General features: G+C 30.0%; 2 protein-coding genes across 6 annotated transcripts in view; both read left to right on the top strand.

Annotated features, from left to right (window-relative positions):
* The window catches only part of LOC128394605 (eyes absent homolog 3-like), a 44,862-nt gene extending 35,166 nt beyond the window's left edge, over positions 1-9,696 (top strand). For both annotated transcript variants that reach the window (XM_053354950.1, XM_053354951.1), the window contains exons 7-12: positions 5,760-5,849; positions 6,095-6,153; positions 6,238-6,404; positions 7,888-7,999; positions 8,093-8,315; positions 8,843-9,696. In XM_053354950.1, coding sequence (XP_053210925.1) covers positions 5,760-5,849; positions 6,095-6,153; positions 6,238-6,404; positions 7,888-7,999; positions 8,093-8,315; positions 8,843-8,920 — 729 coding nt within the window. In that variant the 3' untranslated portion in view covers positions 8,921-9,696. The remainder of the gene's footprint in view (positions 1-5,759; positions 5,850-6,094; positions 6,154-6,237; positions 6,405-7,887; positions 8,000-8,092; positions 8,316-8,842) is intronic.
* Positions 9,697-13,481: 3,785 nt separating this feature from the next.
* On the top strand, positions 13,482-26,079 carry LOC128394963 (uncharacterized). 4 transcript variants are annotated; one of them, XM_053355341.1, is made up of 13 exons: positions 13,482-13,658; positions 13,761-13,951; positions 14,330-14,591; positions 14,958-15,678; positions 15,799-15,962; positions 16,697-17,532; positions 20,602-20,691; positions 21,230-22,072; positions 23,546-23,880; positions 23,972-24,136; positions 24,762-24,888; positions 25,178-25,282; positions 25,388-26,079. In XM_053355341.1, exons 6-13 carry the CDS (start codon positions 16,750-16,752, stop codon positions 25,841-25,843), a joined length of 2,904 nt encoding a protein of 967 aa, XP_053211316.1. In that variant the 5' UTR covers positions 13,482-13,658; positions 13,761-13,951; positions 14,330-14,591; positions 14,958-15,678; positions 15,799-15,962; positions 16,697-16,749; the 3' UTR covers positions 25,844-26,079. The 4 variants fall into 4 exon arrangements, with proteins under 4 accessions (XP_053211316.1, XP_053211315.1, XP_053211317.1 ...); XM_053355340.1 differs by having other exon boundaries at positions 13,761-14,041; XM_053355342.1 differs by having other exon boundaries at positions 13,761-14,041; positions 14,330-14,617.
* Positions 26,080-26,856: the final 777 nt, after the last annotated feature.

Raw genomic sequence — 26,856 nt, 5'->3', positions numbered from 1 at the left:
CATTCGATTCTTCTGCAAGAATCATTGACGTTTATGATAAAAAGATAAAAGTGGTGAATTATGACAGAATGAAATTAGCGATGGGTATGCCACCTTACAATTACAGTAAATTGTTGGATAAAAATCCCGAAGAAAAGGAAAAGGAGGATGAAACTGTTCTTGATGAACCTTCGAATCGAAGGGTCAACCAAGAACAATCAACTAAACCAACGAAAATTCAATCAACTACTAAAGAGAAAAGTGAAACAAGTGATTCTGAGAAAACAATTATTGACGAACAATCAATTCATTCATCAAAAAGTGAAAGTGAATCAGTGACTAGAGATTTAAATTCATCAAAACAAAACAATCAACGTAAAAACAGTGAAGTGTTTTGGGTTCCGTTAGAAACGAAATCTAACCAAGAGGAGAAGCGACTCAAAGATTCTTCGAGTCCTCTTCCCGTCTCTCAACAATTAACTAATTACAGTGAAAAAGAACAACAATTAAGTGGTAAAGAGAAACGGTTAACAAGTGAAAGTGAACAATTAACAATTTCAGTGAATGAAGAGAAACAATTAAGTGATGAAATTGTGAACAATCAACAATTAACATTTAGTGAAAGAGATTCAGAGAGTGAAAAGGACACAGAAATTGAGGAACCAAAGGAAAAAGCGGAGAAGAAAAAGAGAAGTTATAATAAGCGGAAATGGGCTCCTCATCAAATGTCAACACGTAATCGAAAGCCAGTTGACCAACAAAACAAAACCACCAAATAAAATCGTAAAGTTAAATAGCGTTTTAAATCGACTTGGAAACTAGATAATCCTGGTTGTCCTTTTCCTTGAATTGGTGAATCGTCATGGTATCAACATGGTGATGAACACAAGAGGGATAATCGAGACCTAGAATCTAAGTCTCTTATTAACCTTTTACTAATAATTTTAATTAATCAAGTTAATCAATTGATTGGAACTTAGAATCTAAGTCCCGCATCAATTGATTACCAAGTAAATTTACAAACAAATTATTTTACTAACAAATTAACAAGTTAATATAATAAGAGTAAACTGAGTAACTGATCAAATTAAAACACCAAATTTGATTAACAACACAAGTGAAGAAATGGGATTGCTAACAACTATCACATTTTACAATTAAACGAAGTCTATTGTGTCACAATTGGTCATCCAAAGGATCCACGAATCGCGGATCCATGAGGACAACCAAAAGTTAAACAACCAACAAAATTAATTAATTGAATTAATCAAATAAACACAATTGATTAATTATAATTAACTTAATTATAAAAAGAACAAATTTTAATTAAAGAAAAAGCTACCACTAGGGGACCGTCTTTGTCACCATTGGTAACCCTTTTTGTTTTAAATATTTTGAGATGACCCCTAACAATCAATCAATCAATCATTTTACTTTCTCGTTCTGACTGATTAAGGTCAATTTCTCTTAATTAGATTTAATTTCTATTTCATTTTGTTTAAAATTTTAATTATGTTTTATTTTAATTGTGATTTTGTTGACCCAGAGAGAGAAGAACCTGCGATTCGCAGGGTCACTCTCTTCTGAACAACAAAAAGTTCAGTGATTGTGAACCGAATTGAAACAAAGAAAGTCAAGTGAAACTCTTTGTCTTTTCATCTGTGATTTTTCTGTGCCATTATTACCTGTAACTCAAAGTTATATTCTAATTCAAAACTTGTGATCTTATTCTGTGATTTTGTTGCTCAAATTGTTGTAAGTGTGTAAAGTCAAATTTTCAACAATCAGTAACAATCAAATTCAAAGTGATTTCATCAATTGTTAAGGAAGAAAAGGAAGAGAAGAATCCACGATTCGTAGACTCACTCTCCTTTCCCTAACAATTAACCAACAATTAGGTTAAATTTGTGTAAAAGAAACCAAATTAGTCAACAATTAAAAAGGATTTGGCAATAAAAAGCTTGAGTGATTAATTAAGCTAAATCAATCTGAGTCATCGAACCAAGATGGACACTTTGGATGGCTATTTTTCTATATCCAAATCCGTACTAATCCAAATCGTAAAGGAGAAATTGAAAGAAACATTTGGTGAAAAATGGGCTGATTTGGCGATCGAATCGTATTTACCTGGATTAATCTTGGAAGAAAATCCTGAACGTGATGATCCAAAGTCGTTAATCTCAATATCTTGTGCCTTCTGTAATCATGTTGCCGTGAATCCATTAATGTGTTCTCAATGTAAACACTATTACTGTCGATTCTGTACCATTGTTTTGTACATCATGGAAAATCGAGAAAGAGGAAATTGGCAACCAAATGTCGATGATCTTTTAGATAAAAGATTCAAGTGTATGGTTTGTCCTCCGTCACGGTTAACCAAGATTCTTGGTATCAACAGTGACGAAGTGACCAAATTTGGAAAATTAAAAGTCAAGTGCCGAAATTACAATTGCCCTGTTGCTGGTCCATATTGGGAAGTTCTAAAACACATCATGACTTGCCAAGGAAATGAATTTAAAATCAATTCTATTCTAAACTATTTGTTCCATTTGAAAAAGAATCCTAAACATATCGAAGTGCCTCAATTAGAATCGGAAAAAGAACCATTCATCAATGGCCTCGAATTTTATAAAGCATTGGATCGACGATTGATGATTCAATATCATCAAAGTGAAACTCCGTTCTATGCTAAGAAAGTTGTTACAGATCGAAATGATCCATCGAAAAGTTATACTGTTCATGTGATGGGAGGCCAGAGCAAAGAATCTTTGCCCTCAACCTCTCATCAATCAGAACAGAATTTCTGGCATGACTTGAATAAAGAAGATCTAATCTATTCTGATGAAGAATCTTCTAAGTCAAAACAATCAAGCCAATCAAGTCAATCAAGTAAATCAAGTCAAGAGAAAAGAAGTGCAACAACAATTCATCCAAAGAAGAAATCAAGTCGCTCGTATACTCCTCCAGGAACACCACCAAGACCGAGTACTTCGAAATCAAATGTTGAATTCGATGATTGGCCAAGTTGGGGTTCATGGTCAGCAATCGCTGCTAAAGTCAGTGCTCCAGATCGAATTGTATGGCCTGATGACGACGATTCGTCGACTCGACCATCTCAATCGATTGGAGAAATCAAAATTCAAAAGGAAATTGATCCAAATCTCAAACCTGATCAACTTCCAAAATCATCATTGAAAATTGAACAACAAAAGAGAACAATTGAAGAAATAAAAGCTGATCCAAATATGTCAAAAGAAGCAAAAAGACGAGCAATTAGAAAGCGAATGTTGGAAAAGAATCGAATTGAACAAGGAAGAGTAAGAAGCCAAGATGTAAAACGAGAAAAGAACATCATTGAATGGTTGAAATCGAATTCGATTCCAAAGGCTGGATTAAATGTTGAAGATCTTCCCCATGATCAAAGAATCTTTGATTCGTGGAAGAAGTTGAAACAACAACAAATAAAAGTTTGTGCTATGGACATTGAAAAATGTAATGTTATCAGAGAAAATGGAGTAATTAAGTCAATGCCACTTTGGTTTGGAATCGTGGACATGGAAGGAAATGTTATTCTGAATGAAATCTGTCGATATCCAAAGAAAACGATTGATAATCTCAACACGTTATTCCATGGACTAACTTGGAATGAGATTAAAGGAGCTAAACACTATGGAATCGTAAGACGAAAAGTTGTTGAAATCTTATCTGATTTCGACATCATCGTTGTTGCTGGTGGATTAACTGATTTCGATGCCATGGATTTCACAACCGATGATTGGAATATCATTGCACCGAAGGTTCGAGATGTAAATTATTATTATAATTGCCGAATTGAAAATGATCAAATTGCTCTCAAGTACATCACCTTTACATTATTTGGAAGAGTAATTCAAGAAAGTGATCATTCACCGATAGTCGATGCTTTCTACACGCTTTTAGCTTATTTAATCGACTTTGAGAGATTTGAGGAAGTTTATGGCGCTGCGCTAACACGAATCGTGTCGGTCAAACCATTTCCTCATATCGTCTACCCGCCTAATGAACAAATGGCTAAGTTACTAATGGATATCATGGAAGTAATTAACGATTGGCCAGATGATTTAAGACGAAAACCTGTGAAGAGTTGGCAATGGTCACCATCATTCGATCCATATAAGATCATTGATACCGATTCGGTTCAATTGGTGGCACCATATTCAGAAGTGAATATTAACTGGTTCATGAAGTTCCGAAAGATTCGTTCGACTGTTTCGAAAGTTCAATCTCAAGGATTCCAACGAAAGCGTTGATCGGAGGCATTTGGACTTTGGAAAAACCCGACATCCAGGACGTCAAATTTTATAAAGTCACTCTTTGACACCCCAATCAACGTCAAGGAGGGGGCTCTGTTAGGGATATGCTATTAATCATATAACTTTATTCAATTTTGTAACTTTCCCTAATCTTAATCTCAAGTATTTCATTTAATCAATAGGGGCGTTGTTAAGCCAATGGTTTAAATACAATTGTCTTACCAACAGCCAAAGACAGTAATTACACATTACTTGTACTATTTGTTACAGTCACATTAGTCTACCCCCTTTAAGCTAAATTAAGCTAACCCTTTTGACCCTTGTCCCTTAAATCTGCTTCTCGTTAGACCGTTGTGAACTCATTAATCTTGTAATTCTATGTGTTGTGTATTAAAGAAGTTTTGATTACTCTTAAACGACGATTCCGATTTCATGACTAGTGTGAACCTTAACAATGATGATTAATGTTTACAATTAAGATATTAGGTTCAGGTAAATTGATTACATTTCCGCAACTGTGATTTAATTGTGACTTTACAAGTCTCTCTCTCTCTCCTTGATAATTGTTAGGTGAAAACAAATTAAGATTTTAGTTGAATCATTGATTGTTGAGATTAGTAATTAACATGATAACGGTTTCTCAATTATCATGATCAACTTATTTATAGATTAACGTTGATAGTGAGCAAAGTTAATTGTTACTTGACCAACAACAAGCCTGATCGATTTAATTTTTGAGTCCAAGTGAAATAATTAAGTGTTTTTTATGTCATTTCAAATCAACAACTTGTTCAAAATTTTTACGGTTTAATTAACGTAAATCAAATGATTCATTGTTGGGTAATTAATTTTAATTGTAGGTCACCCTTGTTTCACAAGGTTACACCGGAAATAACTGACAACCCAACTGGATTAGTTGTAGTAACAATTTCCGGTTAATAACTTTTACCATTTTGATAATCAAAAAATTTTTAAGAAAAAAGTTAGAAGGTAAAAGTTTGATTACCTTAGGGTCTCAGTTGAGTGTATGTATGTTGATAAATCAATAATATCCTCAGGTTAATCATCATCATCATCATCATTTGATTATCTTTATCTTAATCTTGATCATCATTTCCTTATCACTTTCACTTAAATTGACCTCAAATTGGCCGTCAACGTTAATTACACATTATAATCTTAATTTAACATTGAATCAAACGGATTGGATTAGATAGATTAGCTATTCTATTTACTGTTGATTATTCAGTTTTTTTTTACTATTACAAGAGTTAATTGTTGTTACTATTTAGTGACATTGCCGGAAATTGGGACAATCTGTTATTATTATGATCATTGGGGCTAATGATGGTTAACATGTTGATTATAATTATCTATTGTTTTTTTCTTCGATTGATTATCGATTGTACTAATCATTGATTATCTTTTCTTTTTTCTCCTTCCTTTTCATGATTGTAACAATTTAACTCTTAATTGTTGAAACAATAGGATACCGATACGTTAACACAATTAGGATTATTGATTGAGCAAATGATGCTTAGCTTGGCTGATATCCATTTCTTTTTCAATGATTTAGAGGTAATTGGTTAATTTTTTTTCATTCTCCATCAATTCTCAACTAATCAAGTTAATTAATTAATCCTCTAATTCAATAATTTGATTTCTTCTTCCTACTTACTACTTGTCTTATTATCTTTTTCTCAAATCAGCAATAACAATTACCGAATTGCTATTTAGAGTTTTCAATTGTTTTCATTTTGAGTTTTTAATTGCTATGACAATCAGCTAATTATATTTTCTCTTTTTTTCCCCAATTCTTTTAGCATTGTGATCAAATTCATATTGACGATGTTTCCTCCGATGATAATGGTGAAGATTTAAGGTAATTATTGATTGATTGATTTATCGATGTGACTTTTTGTGGTTTAATTGTTGTTTAATTTTTTTCTTTTTTCTTCTCCAACAGTAAATATAATTTCAGCACCGATGGATTCAATGAGGCAACTCGAAGCACTAGCATGGGATGTTTACCATCGGCTGGAACTCGAAGTGGAATCGATTGGATGAGAAAATTGGCTTTTCGATATCGTCGGATTAAGGAGATTTACGATCAATATCGTACTAATGTTTCAGGTAATCCGATTAGTTAGAGATATTTAATTAGTCTAGACAATTAAAGTGGTTTAATCAAATTGTTTCAACAATTAATTGGATTTGATCTGATTATGTAAATCAATACGAGTTGTGTCATGTTTAGTTTGGCAAACAAATTGATTTAATTGTCATTTGTTGTTGTTGTTCTTGTTTGCTGATCAATTTTAATACTAAAATTTTTAAATTGTAACAAAATTTCATTTAATTAGTTAATTGATTAATTGATTTGGTAAATGGTCGACTAATTGTTTACTAATCATTATTATTAAATCAAACTTATTCACTAATTAAGGTTACTTTATCCTTGAGCTAATCTTAATTAAATTTTTCAACTAATTAACTAATTAATCAACTCTAAATGTTTTTTGGTTAACTTTTTTGTTTGTGTTAATTTAATTGTTTACCTGATTTTGAAAAGTTTCAGGATTAAATTTGGGTAAATAAATTAAAAAAAGTTGATTAAAACAACAAAGTTAGTTAATAAATGGTTATTGGTATCATGATTATCATGATCAATTTGATTACAATCTGATTTAATTATGAGAATATCTTTTCAACTAATCTTACAACAATTAAAAGTGACAAGACCAATTAGTGAAAAATAGGGAAACAAATTACACACTTTAAGATTGATTTAGACTAATTGTTGTGATGAGAATTTAAATCAAACCTAAATTAGCTTGCGGGCTAAATTGTTGTATAATCAAACCCACAATAGACCAAAAAGTTAGATGATGGTTGATGATTAAAGTTAATCAGAATACCTATTATTATAATTGTTGTAAAAAACTAAATCAACTAAAATATAACAACAATTCATAAAAGATTCAATCTTAATCTAAATCATCAACTACAATAATTTAAAGTAAATACACAAAATCAGGAAAGAAAAAACTATGGACAGTTAATTGTTTGGAGGGATAAGTTGATTTACTGATTACACCAAATATTATTATTAATATAATAGTAAAATTAATGATTTTAATAAACAAACAAGTACTTTAGATTATTAAATTGATCTAAATCACAGCAGGAATCAACAAGGAATCAAAATCAGATAAACAACCTCACCTAAATTACTAGTTATAAGGGATGGTCATTAAATCACTTTTACTCTTATAATAATAATGATTATCATTATGATAGAGATTATCTTGATTATAATAGATAATTCTGGTCAATTGTGTTCACCTAAGGGTCTATCAATTATAATGATGATTAAGGCCTAAGGCGATTAACGTGTTGTTATAACTGTTTGTTTGTTTTTAGTATTTTTCTTTCAATACTGTTACTTTTACTATCTAATCAAATTACAGTTGAGGTTCATTGCAATTTGATTCCATTAATACCAATGATGATGATAATCATTATCCTCTCTCTTTATCTTCCTCCTTCTAATAATAATAAGTGACTTAATCATCATTCTCTCTCTCTCTCTTTATCATCTTAATCCATTTGACAGCTCTCCTAGGAAATAAAGCCGCTGATTGGATGCATGTCCGTAATCAAATAGAAAATCTAACTGACAATTGGCTGAATTTTGCGATTAAATGTTTAACAATCATCAACGATAGGTGAGCTTTCCAATGGTCATTTGAATGGTCAATATTGTGAATATCAATTTTTAATCGATTAACTTTTTTTCTTCTTCTTCGTTTCTCAATTAGGCCCGATTGTGTTAACGTTCTTGTAACTGATACTCAATTAGTTCCTGCTCTGTGTAAATTGTTACTCCATAGATTAGGTCCATTCTTTCCCGTTGATAATATCTATTCATCGGCTAAGGTCGGTAAAGAAACTTGTCTCAATAAGATCAAGGAAAGATTCGGTAATTGCTCTTACGTTGTAATCGGTGATAGTCAATATGAGAAATCTTCAGCAAAGAAGTCGGTAAGTTTTAAATCATCGAACTCCATAAATAACAATTTACCGAATTTCGAATATTTTTTCTTTTGATATTCTAAATTCTCTCTCTCTCTCTCATTCTCGCTTGCTTATATAACTTAACTAACCTGATTAAATAATCATAATACAATTAAATCTTCTGTGAAACCCTTTCACTTTTAATTTGATTATTTTCTTTAACTGATTTTCATGATTACGATTATTATTAACACTAAAATCACATTTATCATCCTACGAGTTTACATTGTTATTTATTATAATGATTATATTATTGATTATATTTCTCATGATAATCTTTTATATTATTACCTGAATCAAATGGTAATTATCGTAATCATATAAAAGGTAGAATACTAATCCAGGAAGAGAAATGTGAACATTATGAATTTGAACAGAAAAAGAAAAATAAAATTAACTTATTATCTTAACAAATCAATTACTCTGATTTAATGATGATATTAATTGTTTGTGTCTCTTTCTTTTCTTTTCCTCGATTGTCCATCACAATTAAGCTTGGTTTTCCTTACTGGCCAGTTAATGATCACGCTGATCTGGTTAATCTTCACCATGCACTTGAACATTTCGTTTAATCAACAATTACCTGTGGCAACAATTAACTAATTTGATTTTCGGAGAAAGCAACAAAAGGTTAATCTCAATGGAAGAGTTGATAAATTGTTCATTGAAAAAGTACAATGTGTTGGGGAAAAAATGATTAAAAGTTGTATTAAAATTACAACAATTAAGGAGAAATTTGTTCCCGTTGATACTCCAACAATTAACAAGGTTAACAATTAACAACCAGGGGAAAAAGGTTAAACCATTTCAACAATTTAACACCAACAACAATCAACCATATAAACAACCCAACCAGATCTTAAAACTTTTAATTGTATTGCTAATTCAAGTTGACAAGAATTTAATTTATTGTCAAAAAAACAAATTGTAATCAACATTAGTTAACTAATTGTTAGGTTAATTATCTCAGACTCTCATTTTCTCATGATTATCATCATATTATATATTTATCTTGATCTATTTCCTTTTCCTTTTTAAAACTTCAAATATTCACCATGGAAATGTTAACCCAATCAACTCAGAACTTTTTTTGTTTTCTCTCAGGATTCTGGTGGAAAATAATAACGAAAAAGATTCTGGATAAAATGATCATCAATTTCATCTTCACTAATCATCATCTTCATCTTCATCTTCATCACCAAATTTAAATCAAGTCTTGACAATATAATAATTATATAATTGATCAACACCAAACTGATTGTATTAACACAAACAAACAAAATCTGACATCGTTTTTTATTATCATCATTATTACTATTAAAATAATCATCACAATTAAAAGCAATTAACTTTACCTTTGGTGTATTATTATTGTTATATCATCAACAATTAACCTCGTTATCATTAACACAATAAGAACCACGTTTTGATTGTAATTACAATCAAAACTCATTCAATTTGGCTAATTGAGTTACAATACTTTCTATCATTTTGGTTTAAATTGATTAAATTGTTTGGTAATTGTCACTAATTGTCTTAATCTAAAGATAGTTTTTCATGTGATTCAGAATTTTCCAGTTAATTGTGACCAATTTACTTGATTAGTTAATCAAAAAGTTAGATTTTCGATTTGGTTTTTTTTGCCCTCTTTCTTAATTGTAATTGTTGATTCAAATTATTGGTAAATTGTCACAATCAACTAATTAACGGTTGCAAAATTATTTCTGTTGATTTGTTTCAACTAACGTACAATTAATTTATAAGGATTAATGATTAACTGTTGATTGATTGGATTGTTAATATTTGATTGTCAATGACTTGTCAGGGTTAATGATTTAAACTGAATCAAAATAAATTACCATAGATCAGTGATCTCTATGATTAGATTGATTTAACCTTTTTGATTGATTTTGATTGTCAACAATTTAGGAACAAGTTAAGAAGTTAATCACGATTATTAATTGTGATAATCTCTTTTTTTAGACATAACAATCAACGATAAATTAAATTCCCATCGAGATTATCAAGCCTAAGGTAATAAGTTGTCTTGTAAGAAAATGATAATGATTAAAACTGGATTAACTCGATGATTAAATTGTGATGTTAGTCAAATAAAACTGTGAACTAACAAGTGATTAAATCATGTTAATCATTCTGATTAACTTTCGTAATCCATAATTTGTCAATTCTCCCAAGTATAAAGGGTTAAATTGTTACCAACAATCAAAGTTTCAAAGGCGAAATTAATTTTCTTCTTGATTTAATTAATAATAATAACTTTTCATTTCTTTCTCTCTCTCTCTGTGATTAAATTATTATTATTAATCAATTGATTGTAATTGTCATGATTAAACGTTTTTCTTATTACTGATTTACTGATTATCGTTGAAAAGTCAACAACATTATGTTTACACAGAGAAATCAATGAAAGTGATTAACTCTAGATCAATGATTAGAACGATGAACTTAATTTCGTTATTAAATTGTTAACATATGAAAATGATTAAAATCTTAATCATGATCATCTTGATTGGATCATTGACTTTAACGTGATTAAAAGATTAAGATTAATTTGATTGCTTTTCTTGTGTGTATTCAGTTGATTGTTGATTCAAATCTCTAACTAATCATATTGATCATCATTTTGATTTTATGTTGAGATTAAATATTTTAATCATAATTTGCAATTGCAGTTTAATCACTTTCACTTTTAATTGTTGATAGTTAATCATTTGGGATCAGGGATATGAGAGGTAAAAGCAAAATTAAACAGCCATTTATTTATGATTTAAATTGTTGTTGTTTGCAGTTAATTGTCAAGGAATATGTCTATTAGTTAAGAGACAATTTATTTAATTGCTGCTGGTTTGTTTTCTTCATCTTCAAGGATAAAAAATTAGTTAATTGTTATTAAGATTGGCTAATCATCACGTTGGTGCTAAATTGTTAACTAATTGTTGATTAACTCTTGATTTTTGTCAATAAAACAAAAGATGAAAACTTTTGTTTTAATCAATCTTATTAATGTTATTCATTGATTCATTTTAATTGTCATCATTATTATTAGATTGTAATTAAATCAATCTAATTGCTGTAAGTTACATTCACTTAATATGATCAACTTTTAATTGTTGTTGTTCAATTGCACACCTTAATGATAACAAACCTTAATTTTATTGTTTTCACTTTTAATCACAATTTAAATATACACCAAGTGATCAATGTTAATTGTTGTTAAATTTGATCACAACGATAACAATTAATTGTGATCATTGGCCTAAATTGGATTAACTTAATCGCCAACCAGCAACACAATTAACTTAATCATTTTTGATTTATCGTAGCCCAATGAATAAATTATAATAGCAATTGAATTGAAAACATTTAATTTAATTATTAATCAACGGATTAGACAATTGCCTGATTACCTTGATTAACTTTGATTAGACCTTTAATTGTAATTACTTTTCTTAATTTTCTTGGTTAATCCATTTATATTACTCTTTAAAGGTCAAGGCATTGTGATTAAGTTTCATACGATTAAATTTGATTGTAATTAATTTTCAATCTAACCCGTTAATTTGATAGTTAATAGTTAATTGTCTTACTGGTTGGTTAATCTTAACCGGATATGATTAATATAATAATTGGTTAATCTTAATCAACTTCCTTTTCTCAATTTACTCATTTTTTTTTCTAATCTTAAAATGGTTTTAATTTTTTAATTTTCTTGCTTAATGATTAGTTGATTGTTGATATTATTTCCTGTTGTTAATTGTTAATGTTGTTCACTCATTGTCACGGTATTGGAAAGTTAACAATTTTTCAACAATTAACTTAATCATGATTATTATTAATCAGTGATAATCAAGTTTATCGGGACAGTGATGTTATATTATATTTGTATGTACGATATAACAATTAACTAATTATTTCAATGATAACAATAAATAATTATAATTAACTACCTAAAATTTTTTTACCTTATTAATTAGTTAACTTGTTTTTGTCTTATGCAATCAAAATTTATTATAATTAATTGTAAATCAGTTAATTATGATTAACGAAAAAAAGTTTTTCTCTTTATTAATGTTGATAAGTTAATGATAAACTTTTATTCCTAATCAACAACAATAACAATTAAAAATGGAAAGTAAATTGTTGTTCTGTTAATTATTGTTACAATTGATTCTTAGATGATTAAAAGGAACTAAACAAAAGTAATTGAGTTAATTTAATTAGGAAGAAAAAATTAAGAAAGAAAATTTTCTAATTGTTCTAATCAACAAGTTCGATAAATTAAATCGATTTATATTCAATAGTTTCAATTGTTTTTCGTAATCAATTAAACTTTTTCATCTTTTTAATTGTTACGATAAGTTAATCTTAATCTTAATTGTAGTTAACAAAATTTATCCACAATTGAAAGTTAAATTGTTTGTCAAACTTTTAGTTAGATTTAATTTCTCAATTTTGATTACAATTGAAAGACTTTAAATTGTTTCAATCATTTAATGGAAACTTTTTAATTGTTTCATCGTTTAAATTGTTGTAAATCATGGAAACGATTGCTAATTTGATTGAATTTGTTTTTATTTTCATAAGTAAATTGATTGTTTACCAATTGCTTGTGAAACAATTAAATCTAATTAACTTCGTCTGTTGATAATAATCAAAACAATTAACAAACAATTAATCAACTTACTTTTCCTTGACAATTAAAAACCAAATTGTTACTTATTGGTCATTTAATCCAATAGAAACTCAAACTTAATCATATTAACAATTAAAACAATCAACTAATAAAGAGAAACTTTAATTAACAAATCATCAATTAATCTAAAAATCAAATTCAAAGTCAAATGAAAAAAGAAACGAGAAAACAATTAAACTAACAAATTCTCATTGATTAACTTTACCCCTAGAAATTAACAAATTAATGTCAACCATTAAGGTTACTTAAGTTGAGAAACATGATTAACATTTAACAGAAAGTTTGATTAGTTAATTAATGAGAGAATTGATCACAATTAAGAAAAAGTTTTTCGATTTCAACAAAGTCCATCAGATGGCGACAGATTTAAATCATTGGTCTCTGGTTGAATTAACTTTAACCCTTTAAGTTGATCAATCGGATTAACGTTTAATTGTTTTTCTTTTAATAATTTAATTTGTTTCTCTCTTTAATTTAATTGTGTTCCTTTTTATCTTTTGATTAATCCTTAATCACCATCCATTTATCAGATAAATATATTAATAGAAGATGATTGATAATTCTGGTTTAATCAAAGTGAAAGTGTCAGTTAAAAGGTAAAACAACAAACCGGTTATCAGGTTTTCCTCTTAATCAAACATATCTCTCATTTTAATTGTTATTATTTTCTCTCTCTCTCTTTTTTTTGTCAAATTTAGACAATTAACAATTAACCATGGATTATTTGTCAACATCTTCAATCACCACTTCAACCAAATTAACTAATTGTCAATCGGATTTTGGAAAAGAAAACCTTATTCCAATAGAGCGAAACACTTTTCCTATAAATGACAACATTCAACTGGTTTTCTATCAACTGATACCAGATATTTGCTATTCAATCAAAAGGGTAACCTCTAATTGCAATTTACCATTACAATCTAATCAATTAATTGTAATCACCATGTATTCACCTTTACATTGAGCTGATTGTTAAAAGGTATCTTTTAATTATCTCCACCAGGATAAGAGGAAAAGTGAAAACATGATTAATTGAACAATAGAAACTCAACCCCCGCACTTATTTCATCTCATGTCTATTTCTAATTCTTTTTTTTATATTTATTCTTTTCTACCTTTAACCTGTTGTTGTTATATTCTTGATCATTACCGTAAGTACTTATTTAATTCATAATATCAGATTATTAATATTCTTTCTTTTTTCCTTTTTCTTTTCAAACAACAACAACAACAACTCTCTCTCTCTCATTTTAGGTTGGACACTCAGCTGATATGGAGAGTGATTAAGAGATAGCCAATAGATGATATCTATATATAAGATTTGCTTCATTAATTGGTGATTTTATAACAATAAGACCAAGGTCAATTAGACAATTAGAGTCACAGAGGGATTGAGGTTAACTTGATTAAGATCAACTCGGTTGGTTGGATTTAATGATTTTCGGACAGTAAAGGAAAAGTTTTTTTTTGGTTATATTTTTATATAAAATAAGACCTATCATGATGATGATTGATGAATTGATTTATCGGTAATAACAATCACAGTCATTTACGTGTAAGCTTTATTACAATAATCTTCCTAATGGTTGGTACTGGTCAGTGTTTAGCTGTAAAAAAAAATGAAATCAGGAAAAAGGAGAGATGGACAATCGTTCTGACGAAATCGCAATCAAAATCGTTGATCTCAACAAATATATTTAAGAATAAGACAAATATTATTTATATATATTTACGATTTTTAACCCGTTTCCCCCTTTTGCTGACCTTTAGCCTTAGACCTTTGTGACCTTACACATCACTTTCACTTCATTTTCCTTCAGGAAATGTTGAGTTTTCATTTTTTTTTTCTTTCTGCGCTATTCTCATGTTTTATTATATATTCTTTTTATTTTCAGGATATTCGATGCTCATGTTTTGATGGCTAACAGAACTTGGGAAGAAACTGTAACACCAAAAGTATCGCCTAACTGAAGATATAATTGATGATGAAGAGAAAATTGTTGTTGGATGTTACCAAACATCTTTTCAATCAGCATGAAGAAATCAAGCCGTCGGATGATGTGTAGGGAGAAGATGAAAAGAAGCTAAAGAAGAAAGAAAAATGATGATAATAATAAGACGAAGAAGGAGGAGGAGGATGATGAAGATGAAGATGAAAAGGAAAGTAATAAGAAAAGAAGAACAAGAGAAGAAGCTGATGGAGAGAAAAGAAAAAAAAAAAGATGAAGATGAAGACGAAATAAAGAAATAAAATGGTAATGATGGTAAAGAAAACATGAAATTCTGCTTACAGTTAGAGAGAGAAAAAAAGATCAACTTGAAGACTTGGAAAAGAAAAGAAAAGAAAAAACGAAATCAGATGATACACATTAAAAGGACCAAAAGCTCGAGGCCAAAAGAGGAAAGAAGAAAAATTCGTTAAAAAGGTTGAGCAACAAGTTTCTCTCTCTCTCTTTCGTTGTCAAAGGTGATGACCAGGTTAACTCCCGATGCGATGGTCAAAACGTAAACGAACCAAATCAATCGAGAAAATGAAAGACGATCATCCAAAATCACCAGTTAATCTCAATGAAAACACACGGAAAGCTAATTCGTTGTATCGATTGTACCTTAAAGGTAATTTGCATATCCATTGAGAAACAACTGGATTAAGTTAATTAGCTAATCTCTTTTTTAGATTACCCTTGATTCTAATCTATTGCTTTGTTTCTTTTTGTTCTCTCTATTCATAATTAGTTGATTACAATTGGAAATTTCAATCCACCAAAAAGGAAGGGAAAACCAAACGGAAACCCAAAGAAAACCGAAAAAAAAAGATTCGTTTCACTGAAAGAGAAAAAAGTTACCAATAGATGTCACTGAAACAACAGACACAAGATGATAAGAAAAAGAGAGAGAAAGTAAGGGAGGAGATGATGATAAAGAAAGAGAAGATAAAAGGGAGGGAGCATAAGAGAAAGAGGGAGAGAGAGAGATGAGATTTACGTTTCGTTGAAAACTTGAAAGTACCAACAGTTTAGGTATTAGTCGGTCGGATTAGTTGTGTGCGTTTACTTGTAAATATATATATAAGTTTATAAGTATAAATATATATATATTATTGTGAGTGTTTCTGCTTAGTGTTTTAGTCTTTGAGAGAGATTTTTTTTTTAATTATTATCATTTTTACCTGGAAAATTAGAGTACAATAGAGAACGAAAGTGAAGAGAGAGAAAAAAAAACCAACGAATCGACCAACGATTAGCGAAAAGAAAGTTAAGCTTGCAAGAAGGATTAACTAATCGTACGATAGGGAGAGGGAGAAAAACTAATTCGAATGAGAGTTGATTGTTGTTAACGAAAAGTCCAACTTTCGAACATTTTTGTTTCTTTTTTGAAAAAGTTTCTAGTTTTTTTTTCTTTCAATTCTTCATTTGGTTCGATAACGATAACGACTACTGAACACTTTTTGGTATCATTTATGGACCGATGGTTGGATTTTGGATTGACTCGTTGTTTGTTTCACTAATTGATTGTTCATCATCATCATCATCACCTTTTAACACCAATAACAACAATTTGTTATCAACAATCTTATCAACGTCTTCTTATTACAATTTATCAAAATTTTTCTTCTTCTTCATCATCATCAAAGTCTCCAGTGATCCCAATGGTAACCTCTCATGTTACTGAGGTGTTATAATCGATATGAATTTTTGTTACCTCTCTCATCTATATAACCTGGTTAATTTACGAGGATCATCTTCATCTTCACGATCACCATCAAAATCATTAACACATAATCACCATTCTCACCACCACCAAACCTTTTCCTCTTCATCAATTGTTCAACTAGTCGTTTTCCTTAATGTGTTTATTACCCTTTGTTGTCCCATAGGGTTGGCCCAAGGTGCTGGCTTGGGTGCAACACAACACACAAGTAACAGCGATAATCATGATTATAAGAATAATAATGTTAACCCAAATACTCGTAACATTCACCATTCTATGGATGTAAGTGACCTTCGTAGGGTATTTCAAGTTGAATCACATGATAAAGTGCCCGAGTATGATCTCGTCCATGTGCGAGTACTCCCGAAAAGAGAGGCTCCAACATCTTCCTCTTCTTCATCACCATCATCAGCATCTTCAACCACAACAACAACAACAACAAAAACAACAACAAAACAAACAAAATCTTCATCCTCTTCGCCATCTACACTTTCCACATCAACCTCATCACCTTTATCAAATAATTCACCTTCACAATCCTCGTCAAATTTACCACCAACAAGAAGAAAAACAAAATCATCGAATAAAAATTCTAATGGTGATTCCAAACGGATACAATTAAAAGTGTTTGGTCAAGATTACGATCTTAATTTACACCCAAACAGTGATTTTAGTGAAAGGATTAAAGATATGAAAGTTTTCATCGCTGAAACAAAACCTAACGGAAAATTAAGTTACCAAGAAGATGCAACTCTTAAGGTAAATTCATCATTCTCATTGAATAGATAAACAAAAAGGCAAATCGTTTTAAAATTACACCAAAATTAAGATTATCTCCTTATCCCTTAATCTCCTCAAAGTATTTCCGTTTCTAATCAACATATTCAATCAATATTTTCTTTCTTGCTTCCAATATGTTTCTCTCTCTCTCTCTCTCTCATACAAACAATAATAAGCAATTTTTACCTGATTTTGATGAAAAACTTTATAGTTTTACTGATTAAACGGTTAATGTTGTTGATTTTTTTGTTGTTATTGGTAGTTTATTGTTAATGAATTTAGTTTTTGTTTCATATATTGTATAGTTTGTTAGTCTGTTGAGATGAAGTCGTTTTTTTATCATTGATTCTGTTATATAATAATAACTAATCTAATCCGACCTCCTTGATCATCCGTTGATCTGTCAGCCCTCTTTATCAGTTTACGCCGTGCTCATCTTGTCGTAGTAGTTGAATGTTGTTCTAGTTTTCGCCTCTTGATTGTTACTATTTGATTGAGGTTAACAGAGTGAGGCGAAGTCGCTAAAAGTTGAGTTCAACTGATTGTTCAATCTTTTCTGTTGTTTTCTTACTGTTCATTCATGTTGATGTTGTTTTTTTTTCTTAATGTTGTTGCTTTTTCATTTCTCCTTCATCATCATCACCATCAAAACATCAGCATCTCACAACATCATCTGAAAATTTTATCATTATCTTACTACTACTGATTAGTTTATTATCTGTTTGTAGTTGTTGTTGTTGTTGCTTTTTTTTGCTCGAGCATTTTGTGTGTGTGTGTTTGCGTTTATTGCGATTTAATCGTTTTTCCGAATTCAGGAAACTTTTTTCTCTTCTTTTCGAACCCAAAACTTCAGGGTAAACTTTGATTTCTATTGATTAAGCTTCATTAAATATCATTTACCTCAGAAAATGTTGTTGCTTAATTTACAGTTAAATTTGCATTTAAATTTTGATTAATTTCATTTTGATTATTAATTTATAATTTTACCTTTTTTTTCAATTGTTGTTCTGTATGTGAATTGGGTTTGCCTTGATTATGTTCAACAATCAGCCAAACAATTTGCTTAATTTTGCTTCTGATATTTTTAAATACTATTTGGTTGAGAGAAAGTAAATTGTTGATGAGAGAGAGAGAGAGAGAGAGAGAGAAAAAAATCATGAGTATCAACAATTTTCAAATTTAATTGTGAATTGGAAGTGAAATTAACAGTTAAAAGAGTTCAGATTGCAACAATTTTTTTTTCTTTTTCCAAATCTTACCTTTTTTTCAGCATATTGAAGTAAGAAAAAAATTCAGTTCTCCATGCTAATTGGCTTTTAATCATTAACTACTAACATTTATTTAATTTTGATTGTTGATTAGCGATTAAACTTTCAACCAATCAAAAAGTTTACAATTAGAAAACTGCAATGACAAATGAAGACACGAAAAAATTTGAGATTAAAAATGAATGAAAATGATTTAATGTTGATAGGAAATGTTGATCATTTCGAGCATGAAAATTGTCAGTTTGTTAAAACAAAAAGCCGAGGAAAAGATTGTCAAGATCTCATGACAATTAATTTGTTTTTTGTGTGTGTGTGTGTATTGATTGTGAGAAAATTAAAGTGACAATCAACAAACAATTAACTGTTACAATTGTTGTTGGTTAACAAACAACAATCAACAGAAAAAAAATAACAGGTAATCAGATAATCAATTGATAAAAAGGTTAATCTTTTCAAAAAGTTTGCAATATTTGATTTTTACGTAAGCATCTTAATTTTTTGTCTCTCTACCTGTAAAAAGATAATGTAAATCTAATGATTATCATGATGACAATTATGATAACTTAGAAAAAAAGAATTTTTTTCAGATACAAATTCATGAAACCAGAAAGAGATGAGAGTATTTTTATATATTATATATGTTTACCTGGATTTCAGTTGAACCAGAATTTTGTTTTGTTCCAAGGCTGAGAATATATATTCATGGTAGTTGGAAATTGACATGATCTTTATGGTTGAAAAAAGAGATTGAGATTTAGATTGATTCAAGAGTATCTCTCCTTTTGTTCAGGTCACTCGGTTAGAGTGAAATTGATTCAGAAAGAAAAGATGAATTCAGGTAAACTGTTGTAACGATCTTGGTGAAGATAAGCTTTTTTTTCATGATGATTCGTTGTTATTATTGCGATTATGATGATGATATAATATTTTTTGAGGTATCACTTGTTTTCTAAGATGATGAAGGAGGAAAAAAAAGTGAAAGATGATAAATAGGAAGGAAAAGTTTCTCCTGGACTTGAAGTGCCGATAGAAAATCGTTTCCGCTGTCTCTTCTCTCTCACCATCCTTCTGACTCACTCTTTTTTTCTCATCATCATCTTGAAAGTTCTTACCAGGCGAGTTGTTCAGTGAGAATGATGATGATGATGATGGAGAAGAAAAAGAAAATGATCAGTTAAATCGAATAGCTCACAAGTAGATTAACCGGAAAAAAAGTTGATTCTATTTGATGGTCTCAATATACTTTCGACTCTTCGACATGTTCTAATCGTGGGGGTCTCCCTCTTTCTTTTATTTTCTTTCACTTTTCTTTCTCTCCCTCATTTCCCTATTATCGCACTTTTATCTTCTTTTATTCTCTCTTTCGTTCTCACTTTACTTCGTTTGTCGTCGTATTCAATTCCGGCTTTAAAAACAACGAAAACGAACCAAACCTCGATTTTTCTTCTTCAATTGATTCCAATATCTATTTACAGACTTGATTCACTTTTCTTTTCAAAACAAAAAACAAAAACTTTTCTTTCTCTTGTTAATCTGATAATCAACTTTCTCTAATTAACAACAATCAACAGAGCCTTTAACTTACTAATTGCATTTGGTACAACAAATTTAATTTTACAAAACTTACTAATCGCAATCATTTAATTTTCTTTTTTTCTTCCAAATCAAACCAATTTGGATCAATTTAAATCCCTAATATTATCTACCTTTGGGATTAATCCTTGGCATCATCTCTTTATCATCAATTTGCAACTTAATTGACAACTAATCTAATTATCAGGAATCACCTGAACTTGGAAAACCTTATCATGATCATCTCAACATGGCTGCTGTATTAGTGAGCCATGATCCGGAAGGAAGACTTCAAATGGTAATATATTACTCTCTAAAAATATTTACTCTTTATTTCAGTCATCCTTTTCCATCTTCATCATCACCAATCCTCCTCCACCTCCTCACTTTATCCTCTCTCTCTCTCTCTCTCTAACAATCTCGATAGTGTTGATTATCTTAATTATACAAAACGGTAACCGAATAACCCTTTTTCTCCATATTACAATTCCCTTCTTTTCGCCATCAACCTGAGCTTCCAACCAAAACGTTGATCACGCATCATTACAAATCGTAATAGTGATAATCATAATTGTTAATTCTTTTTCCTATTTTCTTTTTTTCTCTCTTATTCTCTTTTCTTCATCTTCTCTCTCTCTTTTCTCTTATTTTACATACTAATTAAACCGGAAACATCACTGAATATCAAATTGACGTTTAATTAAATTACGAATTATTGGTAAAATTATTTGCGCATGAAAATGAAAATGCAAATTGTTTACAACTCGTTACCTGTTGAATTATATTAATTTATGATGACGATGATAATGATTACATTAAACTGTTATATTAATCAGGATGGTACATTGGGTAATAGTTTAGTAATCAAACCAATTCCAGAAAAATTATCAAGCAAATTATCTGAAACTTTCTATGGTGATTATAATCGTGATGATGATGAAATGTTTCTAGATGATGATGAAGCTGATGAAGCTTTTCATAATGGAAACAATAACAATAAACAAAATCAACAATCAAATCAAATTAACACCAATTACATGAAAAATAGTTACAATAATACCAATAGCTCACCGAATGGTGATGATTCCTTGCTATTTAAATCATCAAGTTTAAATCAATTGAACAATAACAATGTAACCACATGGATAAGTAAATATTCACCATACTATCGGATACCCAAAACAACATCTTCTTCAAGTACCAATAATAATACTAAGAACCGGAAACGGAAATCTTTGTATGCCCATAAAAATGCCCATATTGTATATAAAAAGGCTCGCCATGAACCCGAAAGTCACTCGGATTACCTTGAATTGGAACCGGGTTTAAGTTTATTAAGTTTAAATGCTTCACAATTGCGATCATCATCTTCATCATCAAAAGTATCAAATGAACCTTCATTATCAACTGCATCTTCCTTATCATCATCTACATCGTCTTCCTTTAACACCTCAAATGATAATGGTAATCATCACCATCGATCAAAACGTCAAGCGCCCGATACCGTGTGGCCTGAGGTACTTCTGGTTGTTGATTACGATTCCTACATTTTACATGGAGCCAATAGTCGTGATGTTAAACGTTATTTCATCAGTTTTTGGAACGGGGTTGACCTACGATATAAGTTATTGTCCCATCCAACCATCCGGGTCAGTTTAGCGGGAATGATCGTTGCTAAGGTAAATAAAACTGCACTAAAAAAATTTGGGTTTTTATATGTTTGATGAAAATCTAAATTGTGATCAAGTTAATTGTCTTTGATTGTCATCGTTGTTATTACGATGTAATGATTGTGTCCATTATCGTGGTAATCAAACAGCTTACGACCCAATAATCATGTCCAACAATTTAACTTCCTTAACTTTTAAATGATTGTTTTCTTAATCATCAATTAGATTGTTGTTATTTTGTGGGTTAATTTTGCTTAATTGTAAAAATGAATGAAAGAAAAACCTTAATTGTTGATTAACTACATCAATGATGAATGAATAATGATCAACTGTTTGATTTGATTCTGCTCATTTACCAAATCAAATGGACCTTTTGATTGTTAATTGTGTTAAATGATAACTTTAATCACACTGATTTATTTCATTGTTATCATATAAATTACCTCGTTAGCACAATTATCACAATCAAGATCATCTATTTAATCAACATTAACAACACTTACAATTATCAATTGTAAGTGATGAAACTTTTTCCAAATAATCAAATGACAATTAACTTTGACAATTAACTTGATAGTATTTAGGAAGGGCTATTATTTTAAGGTTAACAATCAAATGTAACACTTTTGATTGCAATAAAAAAAATCAAATTAAAGGTTAGCCAATGAATCTTAATTAGCTCTTGTTTAGTAAATCATAATGATTATAATGTTAATGGTTAATGCATTGATTTAATGGATTAAGATGATGATTATGATTGTTTCAAAAAAGTTTCATGTTAATTGCAATCAATGAATTAATGATTATTGTCAATTTGCTTGATTTGATTGGTTGAGATTAACAAACATTAATTACTTGGTAAATAATAATATGAAAACTTTGTCACCCAGTTTGTTTTACATGAGGAAGATACAGAATTTGAATTGTTATTAAATCAACTTAATCATCATGTTAAATTGTTATAAATTTGAATTTCTAAAATAGTTACAATTAGTTTGTTTGAAAAGTTAGTTAACTCGAAAAGATAAAGTGAGAAAATCAATTAGAGTAGCAATCAATAAATTTCTTTAAAATTAGAAGCAATCAAGGGAGAGAATGAGAGTGAAAGATTGACAATTAACGTTAATTAGATGAGGGAGAGTGAGAGAGAGAGAGAGTGTGTGTGGGTCTAATTACTTGATTCATATTTAATTGTTATTTAATTGTAATTTACAGAAATGTATCTTACATTGTTTTCAGGATAATCTCATTTTTACAGCAATTATTTTAATTATTATCGTTAATCTAATTGATCAAGGTTGGGCTTACATTTGAATATATTATCTGTCTTGAGAGTTTAAATTAGATAAAGTATATAAAGTTAATTAGTTAATTTTAGGTTTTAAATTGTTGAATATAATTCGATTGTTATTTTTTTATTGTCAGTGATTAACTTTTTCTTTTTTGTTTTCATTTGTTGTTGTCTTTCAAATCAATTCACAGGATCGAGATGCAACTCCCTATCTGGAACGGAATCGACTTCGTCCTCCAAATGCCGATGCCGTTGATGCCGCGGGCGCTTTAACCGATATGGGTAAATATCTGTATCGAGAGGATAGACTACCAACCTATGATTTAGCCGTGGTAATTACCAAGCTTGATATGTGTCGACGCCGATACGAGGGTGGCCGATGTAATCGAGGTACCGCTGGTTTTGCTTATGTCGGCGGAGCTTGTGTTGTTAATAAAAGGCTTGAAAAGGTCAATTCGGTTGCCATTATTGAAGATAGTGGAGGATTTTCTGGTATTATTGTTGCTGCACATGAAGTTGGTCATTTGTAAGTTTAATTGTTTCCCTCCTTAAATTGAGAGTTAAATTGTTGTGAGATTAATTTGTAACTGTAATTGTAATTGTATTTCAATTTCTAGATTGGGATGTGTCCATGATGGATCTCCACCGCCAAGCTATTTAGGTGGACCTGGAGCTACTCGATGCCCATGGGAAGATGGTTTCATTATGAGTGATCTTCGTCATACTGAACGAGGTTTCCGTTGGTCTTCATGTAGTGTTGAACAGTTCAAACATTTTCTAAAGTAAGTTAACTTGCGATTGATTAACAATCAATCTTATTATTATTATTATTGGTTTTTCTTTTTCTTTAATTGTAATAATGATGAGAGAGAGAGAGAGAGAAAGTGACAAAAAAGAAAAGAATAGGAAAAAAAAAGAAAGTTATAGAAAGAAAAAGGAAGATAAAATTGATGTCGGAATAAAAAAAGATGTCAAAAAATTGTGACATGCGAATATGAAACTTTTCAATTCATCTTTTCCGTTATGACATTTACTACCATGTAATCATTGTTTACAATTGATGATTGAAATTTTTTTGTTTACTGTTGTCACACAGAGTAAATAGTTGATTTGAAAAAGATGAAGATGATAAAAATAAAGTCAAGTAGCAAAAGAGTAAAGTATTAGAAAGAAAGAAAGAGAGAGAGAAAGTTAAATAGTGGGATGAAGATGAAGATGAAAGATGAGGATGATGGTAGGATGAAAGAGAGAGTACATCGATGTACGAAAGGGTTCAGTTCGTTTGTTGGTGTTTTTTTTATGTACATTTAATACGTGATGGAGAAAGAAAAAAAAATGAAGTGACTAAACGTTATTGTTATTCACTGTTATGTCCAATTGTTGATTCTCCCGTTTCAATATATTTAGCGGCGAAACAGCGACCTGTTTGTACAATTATCCGCACGAAAACCAGCTCCTTCCAAGAGTCCTACCTGGCACCATGCTCACGCTTGATGAACAATGCAAACGAGATAGAGGAACCAATGCTTGCTTTGTAAGTATAATAATAATTATCATCATCATCATAATGATGATAATCAAGTAAAATACAATAACAATATTTGAATAACTTTTTTTTTCTTCATGTTATCATAAATATGTAAACAAAGTTTCAGCCTTAACTCAACATTATCAACATTATTCATCATCTTTACGATGATCATAATTACTATTAAATGATAATTAACATGATTATGGTCATCATATGATTGTATTATTTACACTTTTTTATTGTGATTAATTTTAATTTGGTTGTTTTTTGTTTTCTTCTTCCGTATTTACAGAAAGACGCTCGTGTTTGTGCTCAACTTTTTTGCTTCGATTCGGCCTCTGGTTATTGTGTCTCTTATCGTCCTGCTGCTGAAGGATCTCCTTGTGGTGATGGTCAAGTAAGTTTCGGTCAATTGATTTGGATTGATTGTCTTATCGTTTTTTTTATTGATTGAGTATTTTCGTTTCTTTTTTTTTCTCTCTCTTCTCATGCCATTTGATAGGTTTGTCGAAATGGTAAATGTACAGCTGAACTGGAAAATATTATTCCTGATTATACCCATGTAACTCAGACAATTAGCCGATCACCAAATTCTCGTGCAAATGGTAATAGTAATAATGACAATTCCGTTCCAACAATATCCCGTCGTAGTTCAGCTGGTCGTCCACGAAGTCGATCAAATTTTGTCAATCAAAGATCATCATCAACCTCATCAATAGATGGTTCCTCTGATGTTTCATCACCAGGAGTTAATCTTCCAACTCAATCATCATCATCATCACCCAATCTTGACAATCTTTCACCTGGATCACCTGATTGTCAGGATAATGTTGAAAAAATTGGCGGTTCAATGAGTTGTGCACAGTTTCTTGAAAAATATAGTTACCGTTACTGTAATCATAACTATGTTAAACGCCATTGCTGTGCATCTCATGCACTCCTCTGTAATCCAGAGTAATTAACTGGCCAAATTTGTCCTTTTTAATTGTGCTGCCTATCATCCAATTAATATTGTTGTCAATTTAATTATTATTTAATTATTATCTTCCTCTCACTCTCTTAACCTTTTTTTCCTCTCTCTCTCTCTCTTAATCTATCTTTCTCTCTCTCTCTCTCTCTCTCTCTCTCTATTCTGTTTCCTTATTTAAAGTTACAATTTTAAAAAGTGAATATATTTTGATGTCAATATTTTAACTGATCTATTTAATTGTTATCAGTTTATTTCATTAATTTATATATCTACTAACCCTTTGGACTCTTCCCAATAACAATCATCATCATCATCATCATCATGAATGCACATAAAAAGGTAATTGAAGACAATGAAACAATCGTAGTTATCAAACAGTTCGTACGATTATTTTTGCTTTTTTTTCACTTCGTTGTAACGTTAGAACTTTTCTTTCTGAAAAACTTTCCCCAACTACTACATTTACACATCACAACTACTGTTACCTGTTGATCTACCAATACATTTACTGTAACATCTTCTTCTTGTTGATGATCATGTTCTTTTTTGAGAAATTCTTTTTGTTATTGATTGTCTGAAAAAGATTCTTTTTACCTGATTATGATGAAGGATAAATGTTCAATCTATTTTCTTGGAAACAATCAATTGTGGGTTTGGTCTTGTTCAGGTAAATTTGATTGAAAAATATTCTGCTTTGTTGAACTGACTTGTTTTCTGGTTAATTCATTGAGGGGTAATAATAATAACGATGATGATGATGATGATGATGATGATGATGATCTACAGAATGATTTAAGTTTTTTTCTCTTCTTTTTCATCATCATCTTGATTATAATGATGATGGAAATTTGGAAGACATGGTCTTTCGAACTTCTTTTATCTCTTCTTCATCTTTTTCCATGATGATTATGATTCTTCATTTGTTACTTTTTCTTTTCTTTAATTGTCAGATTAATCTATTGATTATCTTTACCATCAATTGATATTCATTCATTTATTCA

This window comes from Panonychus citri, unplaced genomic scaffold, assembly GCF_014898815.1.
Source record: "Panonychus citri isolate SS breed McGregor unplaced genomic scaffold, ASM1489881v1 Contig00140, whole genome shotgun sequence".
In the NCBI taxonomy this organism is placed as follows: domain Eukaryota; kingdom Metazoa; phylum Arthropoda; class Arachnida; order Trombidiformes; family Tetranychidae; genus Panonychus; species Panonychus citri.
The sequence above is the reverse complement of the archived record's forward strand: the minus strand, read 5'-3'. Positions and strand labels throughout refer to the sequence as shown.